The sequence below is a fragment of the Cottoperca gobio genome, chromosome 21, assembly GCF_900634415.1.
Source record: "Cottoperca gobio chromosome 21, fCotGob3.1, whole genome shotgun sequence".
NCBI lineage: Eukaryota > Metazoa > Chordata > Actinopteri > Perciformes > Bovichtidae > Cottoperca > Cottoperca gobio.
The window spans coordinates 158,637-178,853 of record NC_041375.1 but is presented as its reverse complement, the minus strand read 5'-3'; the positions used below and the strand labels follow the sequence as shown (position 1 = coordinate 178,853).

Genomic DNA, 20,217 nt, shown 5'->3' with positions numbered 1-20,217 from the left:
TAAAGCCCCCCCACTAACACTGGCTTCAGTGGGAAAGGTTCTGATCTGCATTCAGTCCGGGGGACACGTTGCTCAGCAGGAGTCACAACATGAAACTTGGCACCCGGGTGAACACGGCAGGTTTGTGACGCACCAGAAAGAAAACAGAAAGGCGACTCGTCAGCAGACGACTCGTCTGCTACTCGTCTGCGGACTGCTACTCGTCTGCGGACTGCTACTCGTCAGCTACTCGTCTGCGGACTGCTACTCGTCTGCAGACTGCTACTCGTCAGCTACTCGTCTGCGGACTGCTACTCGTCTGCAGACTGCTACTCGTCAGCTACTCGTCTGCGGACTGCTACTCGTCAGCTACTCGTCTGCGGACTGCTACTCGTCTGCAGACTGCTACTCGTCAGCAGACTGCTACTCGTCTGCAGACTGCTACTCGTCTGCAGACTGCTACTCGTCTGCAGACTGCTACTCGTCTGCAGACTGCTACTCGTCTGCAGACTGCTACTCGTCTGCAGACTGCTACTCGTCTGCTACTCGTCTGCGGACTGCTACTCGTCTGCTACTCGTCTGCGGACTGCTACTCGTCTGCTACTCGTCTGCGGACTGCTACTCGTCTGCTACTCGTCTGCGGACTGCTACTCGTCTGCGGACTGCTACTCGTCTGCGGACTGCTACTCGTCTGCGGACTGCTACTCGTCTGCGGACTGCTACTCGTCTGCTACTCGTCTGCTACTCGTCTGCAGACTGCTACTCGTCTGCAGACTGCTACTCGTCTGCTACTCGTCTGCTACTCGTCTGCTACTCGTCTGCAGACTGCTACTCGTCTGCAGACTGCTACTCGTCTGCTACTCGTCTGCTACTCGTCTGCTACTCGTCTGCAGACTGCTACTCGTCTGCTACTCGTCTGCAGACTGCTACTACTCGTCTGCTACTCGTCTGCTACTCGTCTGCTACTCGTCTGCTACTCGTCTGCAGACTGCTACTCGTCTGCTACTCGTCTGCAGACTGCTACTCGTCTGCTACTCGTCTGCAGACTGCTACTCGTCTGCAGACTGCTACTCGTCTGCAGACTGCTACTCGTCTGCTACTCGTCTGCTACTCGTCTGCAGACTGCTACTCGTCTGCTACTCGTCTGCTACTCGTCTGCAACTCGTCTGCTACTCGTCTGCAGACTGCTACTCGTCTGCTACTCGTCTGCAGACTGCTACTCGTCTGCTACTCGTCTGCAGACTGCTACTCGTCTGCTACTCGTCTGCAGACTGCTACTCGTCTGCTACTCGTCTGCAGACTGCTACTCGTCAGCTACTCGTCAGCTACTCGTCTGCTACTCGTCTGCTACTCGTCAGCAGACAAAAGTCTGTCCACTATGTTTAGCGCGTTTTCCAAAAACCTGCATATACGTGCTCATTTGTGGGAAAAGGGTAAAAGAAAGCAGAGAGGCACATGAGGTCGTTTGAAGGACCAGTGGGGTACCTGAGTGGTAGTGTTGCGTTGTTGGCTCCTCCAGGTCTCGTCTGCGTGACTGGGACTACTGGTAGTGCTGCTGGTGCTGGGGTGACTGGCGGCTGTGCAGTTGTGAGGTAGAGAGTTCTGCTGCGGGTAAGGCACGTTTCCGTTGCTCGCGCCGCCACCTCCCAGTCCCAGGGTGTGATTTTTGTCCAGGTGTTCCGGCAGCCCCGCTGAAGGACTTGAAGAACAGGATCCATTGGCTGTGGGCTGAGTGACACATGGGGGCCGGATGGCTGTGTGATTGAGGGGGGAGATGCGGGAGAGGCCTGCATTGAGTAGAGACAACTCCGCCAAAGGACCGTTGGGAAGGCTGGGCCGCGGCTGGCCACTCGCTGCTGCCTGCTGCTTCATCTGACACAGAAGATTCAAACAGTGACGCCGTGTAGCTACATTACACTGAACAGGACAACAGGGCTTTACGTAGCAGGTGCAAACTCCTTCAGAAGTACAGTCGTGAAGGATCAATGTGCGTACCTGCTGCTGATCTTGCTGCATGAGGGAGAACTGGTTCTCCAGCTGCTCCAGCACCTGCACCTGGGGGGGCTTGAGGTTTGCTCGGTTGGTCCGCAAGTGTTCAAGGTGCTGCACATTGAACCAGAGTTGGATTAAAGCAGCAGCTCACAAGACGTTTTAATTAGCAAAGCATAAATACATGCAGTATTTAATTTAGCAAATAGAATAGTGGTAAAGGCCTTCGCACAAGGAGGTTATTTCTACTTAATCTTACTTTACTCTATATTCTGAATGTGGGGGTTACTTCACATGAGCTACAGTAGAGCTACGTGTGCAGACTTCTTGGTCTGTGAAACACTCGACTGCCTCACGGTTTCATTGAGCAGAAACACATCTGACTCAAATAGGAAAGTGTGTGTGCAAATTAATCTCCAACAAACTTGAATAAAGCACAATGTTCATACGTTTCCTACCTGAAGCTTCTGTGGCGTCAGGTACCAGCTGGAGATCTGCAGCTGGTTGGGGCTGTTTGCCAGAGAGTCTGCAACACCCTGGAAAAGTGAGACAACACAATGTGGACCAAGGCTCACCTTCTCGATTGTCCCACAGTGTAGTAATGTTGCTAGCTGTACCTTTGCGGGGCTGGCAGTGCGCTTCCTCTTGGCAGGACTGGCCTGTGGGTCTGTGTGATTGCTGTCGGGCTGGCCTCCCTCCCCTTTGCAGGCCTTAAGAGCCAGCACAGAGACACAGCTGTGAGGACACGCGGGACTAACAGCTAAACTACAGTTCAACATTAGCTCTATAGTGCGTCAAAGAGGGGACAGACAGCCATGAAACATTTCTGCACAAGGACACTGGAGGATACATCTGATGCTACAATACAAATATTGATTAAAATATGCTTTGTGTTCTCACCTTAATCCAATGTAAAGAGGTAGATTAAGGTGCTAATCAGAGTGCTCCTGCTGTGTTTACCATAATGCAACATGTGCTGCATTAGTGGGGGGGCTGTGTGGACATGCAGACCCCGTGTTCTGCTCGCTCACTGGTTGCTTACACATTCTCAAAACTGTGACGGGTTGCAACATCCATTATGTTTACAGATAAACTATTGGAACAATTAAAGGAGCTAACATGTATTTAACTCTACAGTCAGCTGCTGCTCTGTGTTGGTGAACGCTGCAGATCAAGCAGGTGATGGGATGATGTCGATGTTAAAGATTAGAATAGACAAAACTGCATGAAAACAGATTAGACGAGCAAAATAAGAGGACTAAATCAAACTGATGTGTTGATGGGGGGGGGTCGGATCTAATGTGCCTCTAACCTTTTTATTAAAGTGTCAAATACCTGACAGGTAATGCATGCGTTAATACTACGTGATGTGCTGCATCCGTCCAGCGAGCAGTTTGTGCATCTTCACATTAAGGAGACGCAGCGGGACAGAACGAGCTCCTTGTAGCTTCATAGTATCGTGTGACACAGAGGCACGATGAAGGTCAACTACACTCTGGTAATTGGATTACTGTAATATGGGCCTCGCTCCAATTCCTTCAGACCGTATCCCGTTTTATCTTTCGGCCCAGAGGTCCACGTCGGCCGCGGTTTGCAAACCAAATCAGTATCGTCTGATGCGGATGAAACGTCTGAAAGTATCGGAGCGAGGCGCTTTAACGGTCCTCATTAATGTAGTGTTCAAGAGGCTGTAGTCTCTCGGGTAAACTGGTCTCACCTGCTGTGCCTGTGCAGTGTTCAAGGCCCCCTGCCGTGACGTGAGCTCAGCAGGAATGGGAAGGCTCCACGCCTCCTCAATACTAGGAAGCATTTTACTCTTATTCTGCAGACTACCTGGCTGTTGGTTACACAACTGAGCCTAGGAGAAATTGTGTAAGACACAAACTTTAGTGCTGAACTTAACAAGAAAGGCACTACAAAGACTACGACTCATGGTGGTGTTGTAGGTCAGCGTACACAGAATATAACAGAAATGTTCAATGCCATGAAGGTATGCTTTACAATTACAAGTGAACACACCAGTATGAATCATTATTCATATCTCAGTGGTCAGAAATCAAAATGACAAAAAGCACAATGTGCATTTTAAAAAGCCGATTGCCTGGCCACACACACACACACACACACACACACACACACACACACACACACACACACACACACACACACACACACACACACACACACACGATGGCGTCACTAATGTAAATGTCGGGCCTACCTGCAGCAGCTTGATGCGTTGTGTGAGTGCGGCCGTGTTCAGGCAGGCCTTGCTGCGTGTAGCGTTGATGTAGCACTTGATAGCGTCGTGCGGCTGGCCGCAGGATTCGTAGAGGGTGCCCAGGTCCATCCAGGCGGCCGCGTGGCTGTGGTCTAGTTGAACGGCACAGATGTAGGCCTGCAGTGCATCCATAGGCTGGTTCTGCTGCTGGTAGAGCACCCTGCAGGCAGAGGGGGAGATCATTCTCTTCATCTTTCTAAACCATCCCACCTCTCAGAGGACAGACCCCACCCTTCATACGTCTATCTATAGATCCTCTCAATCTCATACTGCGCCGTTATCCACCCGCTCCACGTGTCCTCTGTCGCACTGCAGCTGCTGGGTCTCCATGAGAGCCACTGACGCCCGGAGCACCCCCACCCATCAGCAGATGAACCAGGGCTTCAGTTATCCCGCAATACAATCTGTTGACGCGTTTAAGTATCTGAAAATGTCAGCTTTGGCTACATCGAAGACGTAACGGAGCGTTCACGTTTTCCCGGCTACACCTGCGGCGCACAGAAGCACATGCGTGTGTCACAAGAAATGACGAGCTTCTTCTGGGACGGTGTTGGATTGCGTCTCCATCGGTTGGACCAGCACAGAAACATCTTCAGACTACAGTAAGCTATGTAAGAGATAACGTTACTAAGCTGGTACTGGCTAAATACATGCAGACAGAAAGTCTCAAAGCTAAAATCATTGAGTCCTGAAGAGTCTTTGATCTCCTTTCTGTGTTAGAAATATAGAACACTTCGTGGAGCGGATCTCTGCGGCGCACACGCACCACATCCTGAGTGTTGCCGAGTAGAAAGTATTAATCTACCTGCCATCAGGATTCTTTATGCAACCTTCCCATCAATTCTTTTTAAGCTCAATGAACAGATAAGAGTTGCAATGTTCCTCCGTTTGTTTGACCTTCACCATGCACCAACAGCGTTGTTCTTACCCTATGGAGCACCAGGTGTCAGCACTGGCCTCCGACTTATCAATGGACTGACGGTAAGAGATGAAGGCATCCTGCACCTTCCCGATACTGGAGTAGCACCTGGAGGGGAGGGGAGGGGAGGGGAGGGAGAGAGAAAAGTCAAGTACAAATACAACTCTGTCTGAGGAGAGCAAAAAGACTTGTTGCAATAACGTGTGTAAATCACAACACCTTATTATATCCATTCTTTGGAATGACAGAAGTGATGATGTTAAAGATGGTATTCGATCGTACCCCCCCCCCCATCAATAATGATGAGCAGGGTTGAAAGGCTGTGACCAGTTAGGAAAACCACAATGTTTGCAGGCCAGCTGCACTATAGCGAGCGTCTCAAACTGCACTCACACGACTGCAACGTAAACAATTAAAGTATGCACATGGTGGCAGCAGCTCTGTGCAGGGACTGCTGCAGGTTCAACAGCATGCAGCTCTGTAATACCCAGGATGTAGCCGAGCCTTGCTAACACCTAAAGGGGCAGCATGAACCTCGATGGGGGAGTCGTATTCTTATCAGCTCCGGCGCCTGTGTGCATTCAGCCTGCTCTTTTGGCCCCCAGGAAAAGGAGAACTTGGTGTGAAGCCCATGCCTCTGTTGGGCATTAATCACTACCCACTATATTCAACCAGCTCATGGAGCCAAGATGGTTATCGTAGCACGCTGCCAGATGGCTTCTAGGTAAAACAAACAGTCTAATCTGGACTCACTAAATGGCTCCGACAGGTTAGAGGCTAGCCCTGCAAAACACACACACACGCCCATGTTTGTCTTACCTGCCGAGAAAGTACCAGGACTGGCCAGAGTTTGGGTCTGCTTCTAAAGACTTCTGCAGACACTGGATGGCATAGCTGTCCTTTGTGCCTTTATCCCCCAGCTGCTCCACCGTGTGATGCATCCAGCCTGGAAGAGCAGAGCAAAAGATCAGGGGTGAGACTTCTAGGGTCACACACACACACACACACACACACACACACACACACAGTGAAGAACCAGAATCATAACCAAAAGCATCAGAAGGTGTTTTAGCTGCACATTCATTAGACTTGAGGTGGACACGCACAGTGCAGATGTGGCCCGGCCCCGGGTCCTGTAAAAGCTTTCAGGATGTAATTCTGTCTGCCTCCGGGTCACGTTCTCCCTTTCACAATAAAAGCCCGAGACATTGCACACTGCTTAACAAAGAGCATTTTCTGAAGGGGCAACTCACAGCAGCTTTCCTCAGGTAGCAGAACAACCGGAGTAACAAACCGTCGAAGCTCTACCTGACGACTTCACACTTTAACTTCCAGTGGAACGGTTCCAGAACATTTCAAACCCTTTGCATCCCCAGATTAATTACTCACAAACTAAACAAATGGCTTCTTCTTCTACAGCTCTCTAACCAAAGAGGGGGAGGGGGTGTTCTTCACACACACACACACACTTCAAAAGCTCTCATATGAACCAGCCTTTACTCCTCCCTGCTCTACACACACACACACACACACAAATTTACAGCAAATAAACAATCACTCAGGACGACGGACGCCAGCAATCACAGACCTCCTGCGTTCATCTCTTATACACCTGTGGCAGGCTCCACAGGTCACCATGACAACCTCAGCAGGCTGGACTGGGAATGGTTGTTACAACTGGGAGAATGGTGTGTGTGTGGGGGGGGGAGATATGGAAATATCTGTGTTTGCACAGAAAAACACTTGTAAACGTTTGAATCCAAGGTCACAGCTGCCACTACACTTCTCAGCTGCGACCTTGAAGGTGATCTTAAAGCTTTATTTATATATAAATAAAAGCAAACGCATATTTCTTCATTTCCCACCGATCTTTCTAAACGCACATTTCCAACATGAAAGCTGACAACAACTAGAGAACAGCAGGAATTGATCAGACGCAGGTTCATCCCCTGCTTTATTCTCCAGGGTGGGAAACACACGTCCTAACGACCGCTCACAAGTCAACACAAGTCAACACAAAACTCTACATCTCCATGTGCAGTGTACGACAATATGAACACTATAAATGCTCCACTAAAGGAAACTCAAGGCAGCTGAAAGTATTTTGTATAACGGCCGAAGGACGCCTCGATTAATATGACGTCTCTTTATGACGAGACATCAAAGTCTCCCGTAGTGAAGACGAAGAGCACAAAAACAACCTCCAGCGCTGCGACGACTTCAAAGCTTCAGCACGGCGACTCTGAATCAACATTCGAATGCTGTGCAGCGTTTCATGTTCGCTGTGAGTCAGAACGTGTGCGGACGCAGATAAAGAGCCTACACTGATGTTAATATCACGCTATTTGTAGGTTTAGATTCCAGCGCTGCCGCGTGCGATTGTTTCAGACTGTGATCCAAACATTCGGTCCAGAAGTCACACAGTTCACTGTCCTGCCTCACACACAGGCAGGAAGACCCCGGTAGCAGAACTCCAACAGCATATCGAGTTCGTCTGCTGCCTTCATGTCGACCACACGGACGAGTTATACTCATTAAAGACTTGGTTAATAGAATAATGCACTTTGTTTAAGGGCGATGACGTTAAATGTGACGACAGACTTTCAAAGCTTCATTCAGAAACCTCAATGGAAGCTTTAAATGTAAAGAACACAAACATGGAACTCCACATGTGCAGGTGTGGACAGCTGAACACACACGATCTAACCTTACAGCTCTCTGGGGACCGAGTGGACCACGATGTAACAAACCCACTGTGTGACCCGTCCAGTAAACGGCGTGCTGCAGGGTTTTTACTTATTTCATTAAAATCACAGATGAAATGGAGAAAAATGATTCAATGATTTCATTCGTCACGCTTTGTGCCTCTGACCCACATCAGATCATTAAAAGCTACACACTCCCACGTGTGTGTGTGTGTGTGTGTGTGTGTGTGTGTGTGTGTGTGTGTGTGTGTGTGTGTGTGTGTGTGTGTGTGATGGAAATTCTAATTAAATCCTTCCATCGTGACGAGTTAAATGTTTCTGTAGCCTGGTGTTCATTATCAAAATGTTTTCATAAATCAACTGTAATCCTCATAAGCACAACATCACTTTGCACTTAAGTGCACGTGCGTGTCTCCACCCGGTGTGGGGGAAGGGACCAGGAGACAACAATACTCCGATGCAGCGCTCACTCTCAAACCAGCACTTTGACAAACGGGGAGAAAGTAGCAGAAAACTAGTGCGTCTGAACCCCGAGCACACACACCACGATGCAATCCCACCTACACAGCACAAGTATCATGCACGATCACTTCACGGCCATACAAGTAGTTCATGAGACAGAATGCAAAACGTCTGTTTCAGCCGGTGTAATCCTTTAGATTGCACATCTGGAGATAAGAGTTTTAGCCAATTGGACACTCACCAAGTTGCTGCAGTGTGGTCGCCTTCACCTGTGCAGGAAGATTTTCCGTCTGCAACAGAGTTTCATACGCTTCTTTCGCCGCTCTGTATTTCTTCTGCAGGAGGAGAAAACGAGAAGAGAAGGAGAGTTAAAGCCAGACGGGAGGGTCAGTGTGTTTTATGGTTCTATCTGGACAGACACAAAGAGTCTTAAGACCTCCTCACACTCGTACTGACCAGACACAGACGCACACACACGGGGGAGGGTCAGCGTGGAAGAGGACAGGCCAGACTCAACACGTCTGGCAGGTTTAAGTGTGTGTCTGCGCCGTGTGTGTCCACTGCAGTGCACGCTTTGTATTTTGGGGGAACCCGAGCTGGCTGGACGGAGGTGAGCCCACTGTTTGTTTTAACTTGGCGACCTTATTGACCTTGGTTCTGAACCCATACGTCGAGGTGAGTGTGTGCGCTCTTATCAGCTCAAACAGTCTTCTGCAAAGCAACCCGCCCCCATCTCTGCAGACCCTGAAGCCACACACACACACACACACACACACGTCCTAGACTCTTCCTGTCTGCACACAATAAAGACACCTCAGGGTAAACACAGACACTCGGGGCACATAAATGAGGCTCTTAGTGGTTCCTTCCTGCTTTGTCTAATGATCGTCCTCCAGCCGGATCCAGACGACAAACACTGATATGACAAAATATGTGAAGGATCAATTCAAAGCACTGAACTCAACTGTGGAATACTAAAGTACAGAGTCGCCTGCAGAACATCACCTGCTGCAGACTGAAACCTTCCTGATGTCACAATGAACCCAATGTAATAGTAATAAACATTTTTAGAATGGCATCACGTTTCAATATGAGGAAGTGAATGAAAAGGTGCAAAGACTGTGTGCAGTAGTCTTCTGTATTACATTCACATCATGGTCGCACCATGAGAAGGAGAGGCGACAGTGGTGTTGACATGTGGCGAGTCCCCGGGACCCACAGGCAGACGTTTGAGTAGGTCGTCGGGAAATGATGTTTTAAAGATACCATGAGAGCTAATGCTACAAAGCATCAACAGCAAGAGAGATGTGTGAAGCCTTAGTGAGACGGGGAGAGCAACGAGGAATCAAGAGCTTCTAGAGAAAAGGCAACAGAGCTGGTGTTCACCTCCAGCGCCGTCTATAGTAAACACTCTACAACAGTTTGCACCACAACGCGTGTCACATTAAACAGACAGTGTCATCGACTGCTTACCTGGATCTCATACAGATTTGCGATGTGGAACTGAACTGTGGAGAAGAAGAGAAGAAGAGAAGAAGAGTGAGGGTTTAACTAGTTACCCCACGGACCTCAGTGGGTACAGATTGCACAGTATGGAGCACAGATGGGAGGGGGAGGAGGACAGTTTCCCCAGAGTGTGCATGTAATCTGAAATTACAGTGTGTGTGTGCAATGTGCTCGCAAGCACTTCCAGTTCTCTCTCTCCGTGTGCTGTCTCCTAGGCAACCCCAGTCTTGGGCAGAGTCAGCAGCGGAGAGGAAGAAGTATTCCTGTGCCCTTCAATATGTGCTATTTACATCCGACACGCATCAAATCTAATATTGCATTACACGGCAGCAGCGTGCGTCTATGTGGTAATTATAACAAACATTACTTACTTTCAGCTTTGGACAAAGTGCAGAGATTGGAGTCGATCAACGCCAGCTGAAAATGCTGCAGAGAAGAAGAAAAAGGAGGAGTTATTATTACTACACGATCAACTGTCTGCATGTTCGTGTGCGTGACAGCAGGAAACAAATAAACATCACCTCCTGGTAATGATAGACCTCAGATCAGAAGTCTTCTCACAAAGATCCACAACAAACCATGAATGAACCCTGCTGACCGTAACCTGAGAGGGCACTGATGGCTGCAGGGGACACATCAGACACTCTCTAGATCGTCTTCCTCGTGTCCAACCAGGAGACACAGCCCTCACAATGAGACACTGATGACCAGCAGTTATAAAGGCATCTTATCCCATCGTATGAACTAAAGACAGTTGCCGGGTAAGACAGATGTCTGCAGAGGCTTAGCCTGGCTGCCAAGGCGTGGCACGCTACTAGCAAATATCTCCATCCAGGGTCGTAGAGCCGATGAGCCCGTGAGAGCGTCACACGGCGACAGAGACACCTCACTGGGGCTGCTCTTCTGGCTTTCTCCTGACCCCCGTAGGGCTGCCATACAACTCCATTACGTCCCTCATATGTTGACTGAGGGCTGCTACTCACGAGTCTGTCCATAACAATGTCCATCGCAGTTTCTCAAAGTACTTAAATGTGTTGTCAGTCCACAGAGCTTTACTGTAACAGGATATAAAACAGCCTTTTCTGCATAAAGAACGTAACGATTAGTCGATTACTTTCTGTCGATCAACTAATTGATCAGTTGAGTAAGTGTTGCAGCTCTAGTGTTGACATGGCAGTAAGCCACCATTATTCTAACCTCATGTTTCATTAGTGCCTCAGAAACGTGCAGAGCAGATTTAGATACTTCCACCAGCAGTTGAAAGGCAGCCGAGCGTGGAGAGTGGAAAATATTAAATGCCAAGCGAGGTGTGTGATCCCGTTAATCTGTAAAGGGAGTACTCCGACTCCCACAGAGGCTTCAAGGTGAAGTTCTGTGGCAGGGTCTACAAATCTGCACGATAAACCAATGCAGTCACACACAGCTTTGTGCATTTAAAAACAGCCAGCAGACTGTGTCTTTTATCTAGGTCAGTCACAAACTCTTGAACATTAGTGCCTCCTGAAAACCAGGAGCTGCACACGAGAATGTAGCTCAGTTAGAGAACAGACTGTACAGCCAGTGCTGCCGTACTCCACCGTTCAGCCGGAGAGGGGTTCTTACAAGATGAAGAAACAGAAATGCTGGAAGCCAAATATCAATATCTGCCATCTAGGCTGGGGCAAACGACACACACACACACACACACTAGAATAAACTCCTTTAAAGCAGAGCTATGAACCACGAAACATCAGACACACTTCTCACATGCCTAAATGTCAGAGACACACACACACACACACATGCGTTACCTAGATGGCTGGCACTTCCCACTCCTCCTGGAGCCCCACTGCATCCTCCTGTAGGTCTCTCCCTCTGCCTCTCCTAGCCTTCCTTCTCTTTCACACTTGCTCTGCCACCAGGCAGATAATGCAGCAGGATTGTCAGCTTGGCATTCCACCTCCCTCCCCATGTCTCGCCTTCCTCACTCTCTCTCTCTCTCTCTCTCTCTCCGTCTCTCTGCTATCTTTCTCTCTCCCTCTCTCACCCCCTCCTTCCCCTCTTCTATCCTGGTGTCACTGATTACTATTCAGCAGGCGGCTGCAGTGGAGAGTGCAGAGAGATGACACACAATACCTCAAAGCTGGAACACACACACCTCTCTATCTCACCTCCTTCCTCAGCTCAAAGCTCTTCTGTACGGCTGCACAGCTCGACAGACAGCCAACTCATCACCTTACCAACACACAGCACAAACTCTCGTTTCACCTTCTCTCATCGGCTAAATTAGCAGCCGCTGACAGAAGGAAGTTAGAGACGAAGTCAGTGCGAATGGCAACCTTTCCGATTATCGATTAATCGTTTCAGTAATTGTTCTTGCAAAAAAAGAAAATGTTTTCAGTCTTTTCAACGTGGAGATTTCCTGCTTTTTGATTTATATCACGTTAAAGTGAATATGTGGGGGTTAGTGAGTGACTGTATATCTGACTCCCAATTACTCCTAGTATTGCATCATCAGAAACGACAGGCTTCCCTCCATTAGTGCTGAACAATTCATCAAAATAAACAGAAAATATGTCCTATTCTTATTTTCAAAGGCAATTTTTGCAAATGGTGTCAAAATACCATTTTAAATATAATACTGTGGCTTTAAAGGAAACATTGTTTGGTACAGATCCCAACAAAGTGTTCTAAAGGAAAGTGGGATGAATGAAGAGGAAGCACTACGAAACAAGTATCCTTCAAAATAATCTGTCTCCACACTCATCGACACTCATCTGCAGCAAACTGTCCTTTCTAACATATTCCTGTTTTTCCATTTCCCTTCTGTCATTTCTCCCTCTCCTACCTTTATTCAATCTCAGCTCCTCTGAGCGTGCTCCCTGTAGAGAACTGGGGCAGTCATGTGTGTGTGAGAGTATATTATTGCAAGTGTGTATTAGTGCGAGTGTATATTAGTGCGAGTGTGTATTAGTGCGAGTGTATATTAGTGCGAGTGTGTGCGAGTGCGAGTGTATATTAGTGCGAGTGTGTGTTTCTGGCAATGAGCCAGCACTGAAGAGGGATGGGCCCATCCAAGACGGAGTGAGGACGTGCAGCCCACTTCGCTCAATACTGAACCAGCACACAGATGTACACAGTGCATCATTTCCTACACACAATGTTTTCATTTTGAAACAGTAGCATGAACACTTGCAATAAATACTACCTTTGAGAATCCTCAGATTCAAGCATTGTTATTTTCTCAGGGTGATGTCATAAAATCCAATCAAAGTTTCATTCAAAAACCTCAATGAAGCTTGGAAAAAAAAAAAAAAAAAAAAAAAAAAAAAAAAGAGACATTTGGTGACTCCCAAATAATATAACATACTTCGCTAAATCAGGAATTACTCCATCCACCACACAGCCTCTAAGTTTAAATGCAAAACAACACCCATTGTATGCCGATGTATTAAAACGCATAATAAGAAGTCCTGTATGTCTGCAGAAGGACAAAGCCCAGGATCAGATAGCAGTACGTCCCTGAAGGGAATCAGGACTCTCAGAGAACATTAGATCCATAGGCTCCATTCAGAAAAGCCGTCTGGATCTTTATGGCTCACAGGTGTCAGGAGATAGTAGACGAGGTTTAGCTCAGACACGGGACAGATGATCCACCAGCCATTGTTAATCTGAGGACTAGTGAGGTCAAGCCCGTTTAGGCAGGAAGGAGGCTTCTGGGACTAGACAGCAGGTACACAATGCAGACGGGCACGAATGGAACATGATTTCCCCGTGTTAATGTTGTCATTCACTGCAGAAAAACAGCTGGACGCATGGAAACAGAGGATTCATAAACATTATTTGTTGGCAGATTCATTTTTAGATGTTTGTAAAACTAGGTCTACTCTTAGTGTATATTTGTCTTGACCTCGTGCATCTACAGGGAATATTCTAATAACATTAAATGCTGCATTACTACAACTGTTGTAGAAACTGAACTAAGTGTGACAGTATTACGTTTTTTAAAGAACTACAATTCCCTTGATTCAATGCAGTTCATATCTCCCATTGCTGAAGCTGAAGCAATCCAATCATATCTTTCAATACATCAGTGCAGTTTAGCATAAGTTATAGTCAATGTTTCACTCCAAAACATAAAGGAGACACATGGTGTGGTGTCGGACTGATAACTGCTTCTAAAGATCCTTATCAGGCCCTGCTTGACCCGACCGTGACCTGAACCAAAATGAACAACATGACTCCCATTTCATAGTGTTACACAACATCCAACCGTTTAGATTTACCTTTAAGCTCGACTCGTAGTCGGTGTTGACTTTAAACATGAGTCCCAGTCTCAGGTGAATCTCTTTAGCTCTGGAGAAGCTGGGGTCGATGTAAAGCACCTCCTGGAACGCTTGGATTGCCCTGGAAGAGAGATACAGATGCAGAGTTTGTTTAGTAAGAGAGCAAATTTAAATACTAATATTTAACACTAATGGCGAATGTGAACAGTTATACAATCCCCGTGCCTCATTCTTCTATCAACAGGTAAGATTGATCAGCGGAGGTTTCACAAACATTCAGCAGCGCTGGACAAACAAACATTACAATCCGACTCAAAACTTCAACATCCATCATTTAGTATGACTGTGACTATCTTTCTTTTTTGGAAATCTCATTTTAAAAACCATTCTGCAGAAATCAGGAATAGTTTCCTGCTACATTAAAGCAACAGGAAGCCGTTTATTGAGCAGGTGTGTCAGTTGATTATAGCTTTTAGCTAGCTACCTCAATTTGTTGTTTGTAACCCAACTGCTAAACCTCACAAGTTATTCTTGTGGCGTTTCTTGCAGTTACCGGACCTCTTCCGGTGCAATTCCACCAACCAAGCACCAATCCAGATTAGCATGTAGCATGTGAAATGCAAGACGGACCCGATCGGATTGGTGATCTGGCTAACAGATGCACATATGGGGCTAAAAGCACGCCAAATAGGACCTATGCCGTTACGATAACTGAGAATTTTATTCATCGTGCATTTTGAAAAGAAATACATAACCTGTAGTTTATTTTATGATCCCAAGGTGGAGGATTTAATATTCCATAGCACTGACCTAAACAAATCTAACTGACGTCACTATTGTTAAAACTAAAACAAAGAGTTCTGACTCTTCAAATGTTCATTTATTGATTTCTAGTATTGTACATTTAAAATTAAAATAATTATCGCAAAATCCTATAGAAAAGCAAAATAATAAAAATATATTAAATACTCAATACAAAAGCTTTATAGAACCAAAAGCTTGGTTCTGCTTACTCTGCAGATAAAACACAAAGACAACAGGCATATAGTAGAGCGATATAAAAATGGAAAAGGGTTTAGGGACAGTTTTTCTACTTATAGTGCACGAGGAAGGTTTTTCTATACTTTGGCTTTTATAGAGAAACAGAAACCCTATCAAACGTTTGGCATAATATCTCATCTCTACATCGCAGCCTGTGAGTATTCGGCCTTCTTGGAGACCCTGAATGGAGCCTTGCAGGGGGCTCCAGTAGGGGACTCCGTAGTCTTGCTGGGAGACTTCAACGCACACGTGGGAAACGATGGCGACACCTGGAGAGGCGTGATTGGGAGGAAGGGCCTCCCTGATCTAAACCCGAACGGTCGTTTGTTGTTGGACTTCTGTGCTAGTCATGGAATGGCCATAACAAACACCATGTTCGAACATAAGGATGCTCATAAGTGCACGTGGTACCAGAGCACCCTAGGCCAAAGGTCAATGATCGATTTCGTAATCGTATCATCTGATCTGAGGCCGCATGTTTTGGACACTCGGGTGAAGAGAGGGGCGGAGCTGTCGACTGATCACCATCTGGTGGTGAGTTGGATCAAGGGGTGGGGGGAAGACTCTGGACAGACCTGGTAAACCCAAACGGGTAGTGCGGGTGAACTGGGAACGTCTGGAGGAAGCCCCTGTCCTGGGGATCTTTAACTCACACCTCCGACGGAGCTTTTCAGCCATCCCTGTGGAGGTTGGGGGCATTGAACCTGAGTGGGCGATGTTCAAAACCTTTATTGCTGAAGCTGCGGTGATGAGCTGTGGTCTCAAGGTCTTAGGTGCCTCAAGGGGCGGTAACCCTCGAACACCGTGGTGGACCCCGGTGGTCAGGGAAGCCGTCCGACTGAAGAAGGAGTCCTTCCGGGTTATGTTATCCAGGAGGACTCCGGAAACAGTTGCAGGGTATCGAAGGACTAGAAAGGCGGCAGCTTCTGCTGTGTCAGAGGCAAAGCAGCGGGTGTGGGAGAAGTTCGGAGAAGGACTTTCGGTCGGCACCAAGGTGCTTCTGGAAAACCATCCGGCACCTCAGGAGGGGGAAGCGAGGAACCATCCAAGCTGTGTACAGCAAGGGTGGGACCCTGCTGACTTCAACTGAGAAGGTTATCGGCCGCTGGAAGGAGCACTTTGAGGAACTCCTGAATACGACTAACACGCCCTCTATGGTTGAGGCAGAGCTGGAAGCTGATGGGGGATCATCGTCAATTTCCCTGATGGAAGTCACTGAGGTAGTCAAACAACTCCACAGTGGCAAAGCCGCAGGGGTTGATGAGATCCGTCCAGAAATGCTGAAGGCTTTGAGTGTTGAGGGGCTGTCTTGGTTGACACGCCTCGTCAACATTGCGTGGAAGTCTGGGACAGTGCCTAGGGGTTGGCAGACCGGGGTGGTGGTTCCCCTATTTAAAAAGGGGGACCAGAGAGTGTGTGCCAACTACAGGGGTATCACATTTCTCAGCCTCTCTGGTAAAGTCTACTCCAAGGTACTGGAAAGGAGGGTTCGGCCGGTAGTCGAACCTCTGATTGAAGAGGAACAATGCGGATTCCGTCCTGGTCGTGGAACAACAGACCAACTCTTTACTCTTGCAAGGATCCTGGAGGGGGCCTGGGAGTACGCCCATCCGGTCTACATGTGTTTTGTGGATCTGGAGAAGGCGTATGACCGGGTCCCCCGGGTGATACTGTGGGAGGTGCTGCGGGAGTATGGGGTGAGGGGGTCACTTTTGAGGGCTATCCAATCCCTGTACACCCAAAGCGAGAGTTGTGTCCGGATACTCGGCAGTAAGTCGGACTCTTTTCCCGTGAATGTTGGCCTCCGCCAGGGCTGCGCTTTATCACCAATCCTGTTCGTGATTTTCATGGATAGGATATCGAGGCGTAGTCGTGGAGGAGAGGGGTTGCAGTTCGGTGACCTGAGGATCTCATCGCTGCTCTTTGCAGATGATGTGGTCCTTATGGCATCATCGGTCTGTGACCTTCAACAGTCACTGGATCGGTTTGCAGCCGAGTGTGCAGCGGTTGGGATGAGGATCAGCACCTCCAAATCTGAGGCCATGGCTCTCAGCAGGAAACCGGTGGATTGCCTACTGCGGGTAGGGAATGAGCCATTACCCCAAATGAAGGAGTTCAAGTACCTCGGGGTCTTGTTCGCGAGTGAGGGGACAATGGAGCGAGAGATTGGCCGGAGAATCGGAGCAGCGGGGGCGGTATTACAGTCACTTTACCGCACCGTTGTGACGAAAAGAGAGCTGAGCCAGAAGGCAAAGCTCTCAATATACCGGTCGATCTTCGTTCCTACCCTCACCTATGGTCATGAAGGCTGGGTCATGGCCGAAAGAACGAGATCACGGGTTCAAGCGGCCGAAATGGGTTTTCTCAGACGGTTGGCTGGCGTCTCCCTTAGAGATAGGGTGAGAAGCTCAGCCATCCGTGAGAGACTCGGAGTAGAGCCGCTGCTCCTTTACGTTGAAAGGAGCCAGTTGAGGTGGTTCGGGCATCTAGTAAAGATGCCACCTGGGCGCCTCCCTAGGGAGGTGTTCCAGGCACTTCCAGCTGGGAGGAGACCCCGGGGAAGACCCAGGACTCGGTGGAGAGATTATATCTCCTCACTGGCCTGGGAACGCCTCAGGATCCCCCAGTCGGTGCTGGAGGATGTGGCCCGGAGAAGGGAAGATTGGGGTTCCTTACTGGAGCTGCTGCCCCCGCGACCCGACCCGGATAAGCGGTAGACGATGGATGGATGGATGGATGGATGGATACATTGCAGCTTCTGCTTTTTGTAGATACAACTGTACACGTGTGTGTGTACGACAGCTCAGCTACTTTTCTTAGACTGTACATGTTAACTATAATTCCACACACTATTAAATGGGAAATGTAACCCTAAGCCTTGATCTCATTTACATCTGGTACCAACATGTGATCTGTATGTGAACACCTTATTTGGATAACAACATCTGATCATGGGCCTTTGCATTAACACCTGGTTTTAAAAAGTGTTGTCGTTATTTTAATTTTGCTTGCGTTGAGATTGAATTTCAAAATGCAAATTCTGTGGCTGCCGGGTAAAGAACTGGAGCTTCTCTGTACGAGCTCTGCTTAGGTTTTTCTGAACGGTCTGACGTGATGGAATAAATGTTAACCGACATGTAACTGGATAACTACAGTCGCGAAACACTGAATTTCATAATGACATTGAGAAAGAAAATGAAAGTTGAGGCTTCCGTGGTTTTTGTTCCGCGTTACATAGCTGGACGTAGAACTTTATTTCATGATCGACTCTTCCCTTTGGCTGCTTGAGCTAAAGTTAGCTTCCCAGTCTGAGTGGACAATAACTTCACAGCCCCAAATCCCCGAGGTCTTGATTCAGGGCTTTTCAGATGATAAGCTTCCAACGGTGCTTAAAAGTTTAACTGGACGATTCAACGTCCTGTTCCCCAACGACCAGCTGTCAGTTCTTTACCCTCTACGCCCGAAGAGAAGGATGGTAAATACTTGATGGGAATCAGTCAGCTGGATTGCTTAGAAACAGATTCACCACTGTAATACTGTAGGTTGTTTTTCCAAGAGAAGAAAGACACCATATTATACAGCGTGGGGTTTCTTTCTTAAAACCATGGTTGGCCTATAATAAAGGAAGTCTCCAGCAAACAAACAGCACCCAAGAGCCAAGAGTTTGGTCAACTACAGGAATCTGTTAATGAACTACAGCTGACAGTTGTTATTGTCAGCAGAGTATTCTTTCACCTTCAACAGCGTGTTAAGAAACAGTTAATAACGTCTGTTATAGTGACCCGGTGACATTTGGTGACAAAACTTCAGGTTGACATTTCAGCACAAGAATGAATTTGTGGCTCATTGGTTGAAATGAAGGATCCAGTGTCTGCAGAGATGATCTGGTCTCTGACCGCAGGGCTTCAGAGGAGATAAGAGCGGACACACTGAAAGGGCTGCTGTCGTGTTAGCAATAAAAGTTCCGCTCCTCTTAATATTGAAATAAACTAGTTTACAGAAAGCATATTGAGCTGAACACGGGTTTCTGATTGAACCCACTCATTGTGTAGCTATGACAACAATGGCAATTGCATGTCAGCATGAAGCCTTTCTCCTGTATGAAGTGGCAGAGCACTGAGCTCACTGGATTCCCCCCCCCCCCCCCCACACACACACTGAACCCAATGGCCCCATTCCCTCCTCCCCGTCTTCCTGCGCCGCCTCCTCGTTTATCTGGTCCCTCCCTCCCTCCCTCTGCGTTCCCCCTCTCCTCCCTCACTGGCAGAATCCAGAGCGAATGCTTGGAGAGCATAGCTCTTCAACAGAATAGGTTGTGACACACAGCGTAAGGCAGCCAAAAGATGAGCGAAGAACCACTCCCTCCTTTAGAAAAGGGCATCTGACAGCAAAACAACTGCACATTTTTCCAAATAGGTCAGGTAAATAACACCAGTTGGCTCCATTAGCGCATGGTACTTCTAAGCTAGTACTTTCTTGGTGTGAGGCTTGTTTTGGATGAGTTTTAACCATGAAACTAGTGCTGTGTATTTGGAAGAATCTTGCATTAAAAACGATATCATGATACAGGGGTTACGATTCAATATAACGCAATAATGTAAGCAACTTATTGGTATAAAAGAAACACACCTTCATCAGCATAGAATCTGAGTAAAAACTACGTTGTAATTTAATGTGGGACAGTGGGATCTGCATTTATCGCAGTCCCTGCCACACCAAACATCATAGCATGACACTGTCTGCAACAGATGTTTGCATGTTAAGTACTAATACAAAGGATTCAGTGTTTTTGAGAATCGGTGCAATATCACAAAACATAATACTGTGAAACTCCAGTGTATAGATATTTTCTACATGGAACAAACACATTTTGAATACAGTCACAAGTTGGACAGTTGGACCAGTGTTTCTCCCGCTGAGCACAACATTCACCATTTGACAGCTCAGCATTCCTCCGGGCCTTGGCCTCAGGGTGACGTAATCCCTCTTCGCAAACCCAACATGACACCCTCCCTTCCCCCATTAACACATTCCCCGGGCTTCAGAGATGGGGACACACAAAGTTGGCAG

General features: G+C 47.7%; 1 protein-coding gene across 5 annotated transcripts in view; it reads right to left on the bottom strand.

Annotated features, from left to right (window-relative positions):
• The window catches only part of kdm6a (lysine (K)-specific demethylase 6A), a 40,497-nt gene that overhangs the window by 8,104 nt on the left and 12,176 nt on the right, over positions 1 to 20,217 (bottom strand). For 3 of the 5 annotated variants that reach the window (XM_029458933.1, XM_029458932.1, XM_029458935.1), the window contains exons 6-17: positions 14,107 to 14,227; positions 10,213 to 10,267; positions 9,809 to 9,843; positions 8,577 to 8,670; positions 5,988 to 6,114; positions 5,178 to 5,276; positions 4,190 to 4,409; positions 3,686 to 3,826; positions 2,586 to 2,678; positions 2,427 to 2,504; positions 1,975 to 2,082; positions 1,465 to 1,851 (exon numbers count right to left, since the gene is read on the bottom strand). In XM_029458933.1, coding sequence (XP_029314793.1) covers positions 1,465 to 1,851; positions 1,975 to 2,082; positions 2,427 to 2,504; positions 2,586 to 2,678; positions 3,686 to 3,826; positions 4,190 to 4,409; positions 5,178 to 5,276; positions 5,988 to 6,114; positions 8,577 to 8,670; positions 9,809 to 9,843; positions 10,213 to 10,267; positions 14,107 to 14,227 — 1,558 coding nt within the window. Of the gene's footprint in view, positions 1 to 1,464; positions 1,852 to 1,974; positions 2,083 to 2,426; positions 2,505 to 2,585; positions 2,679 to 3,685; positions 3,827 to 4,189; positions 4,410 to 5,177; positions 5,277 to 5,987; positions 6,115 to 8,576; positions 8,671 to 9,808; positions 9,844 to 10,212; positions 10,268 to 11,631; positions 11,724 to 14,106; positions 14,228 to 20,217 lie in introns of those variants that run through there. The other 2 variants (XM_029458936.1, XM_029458934.1) reach the window with 2 other exon arrangements.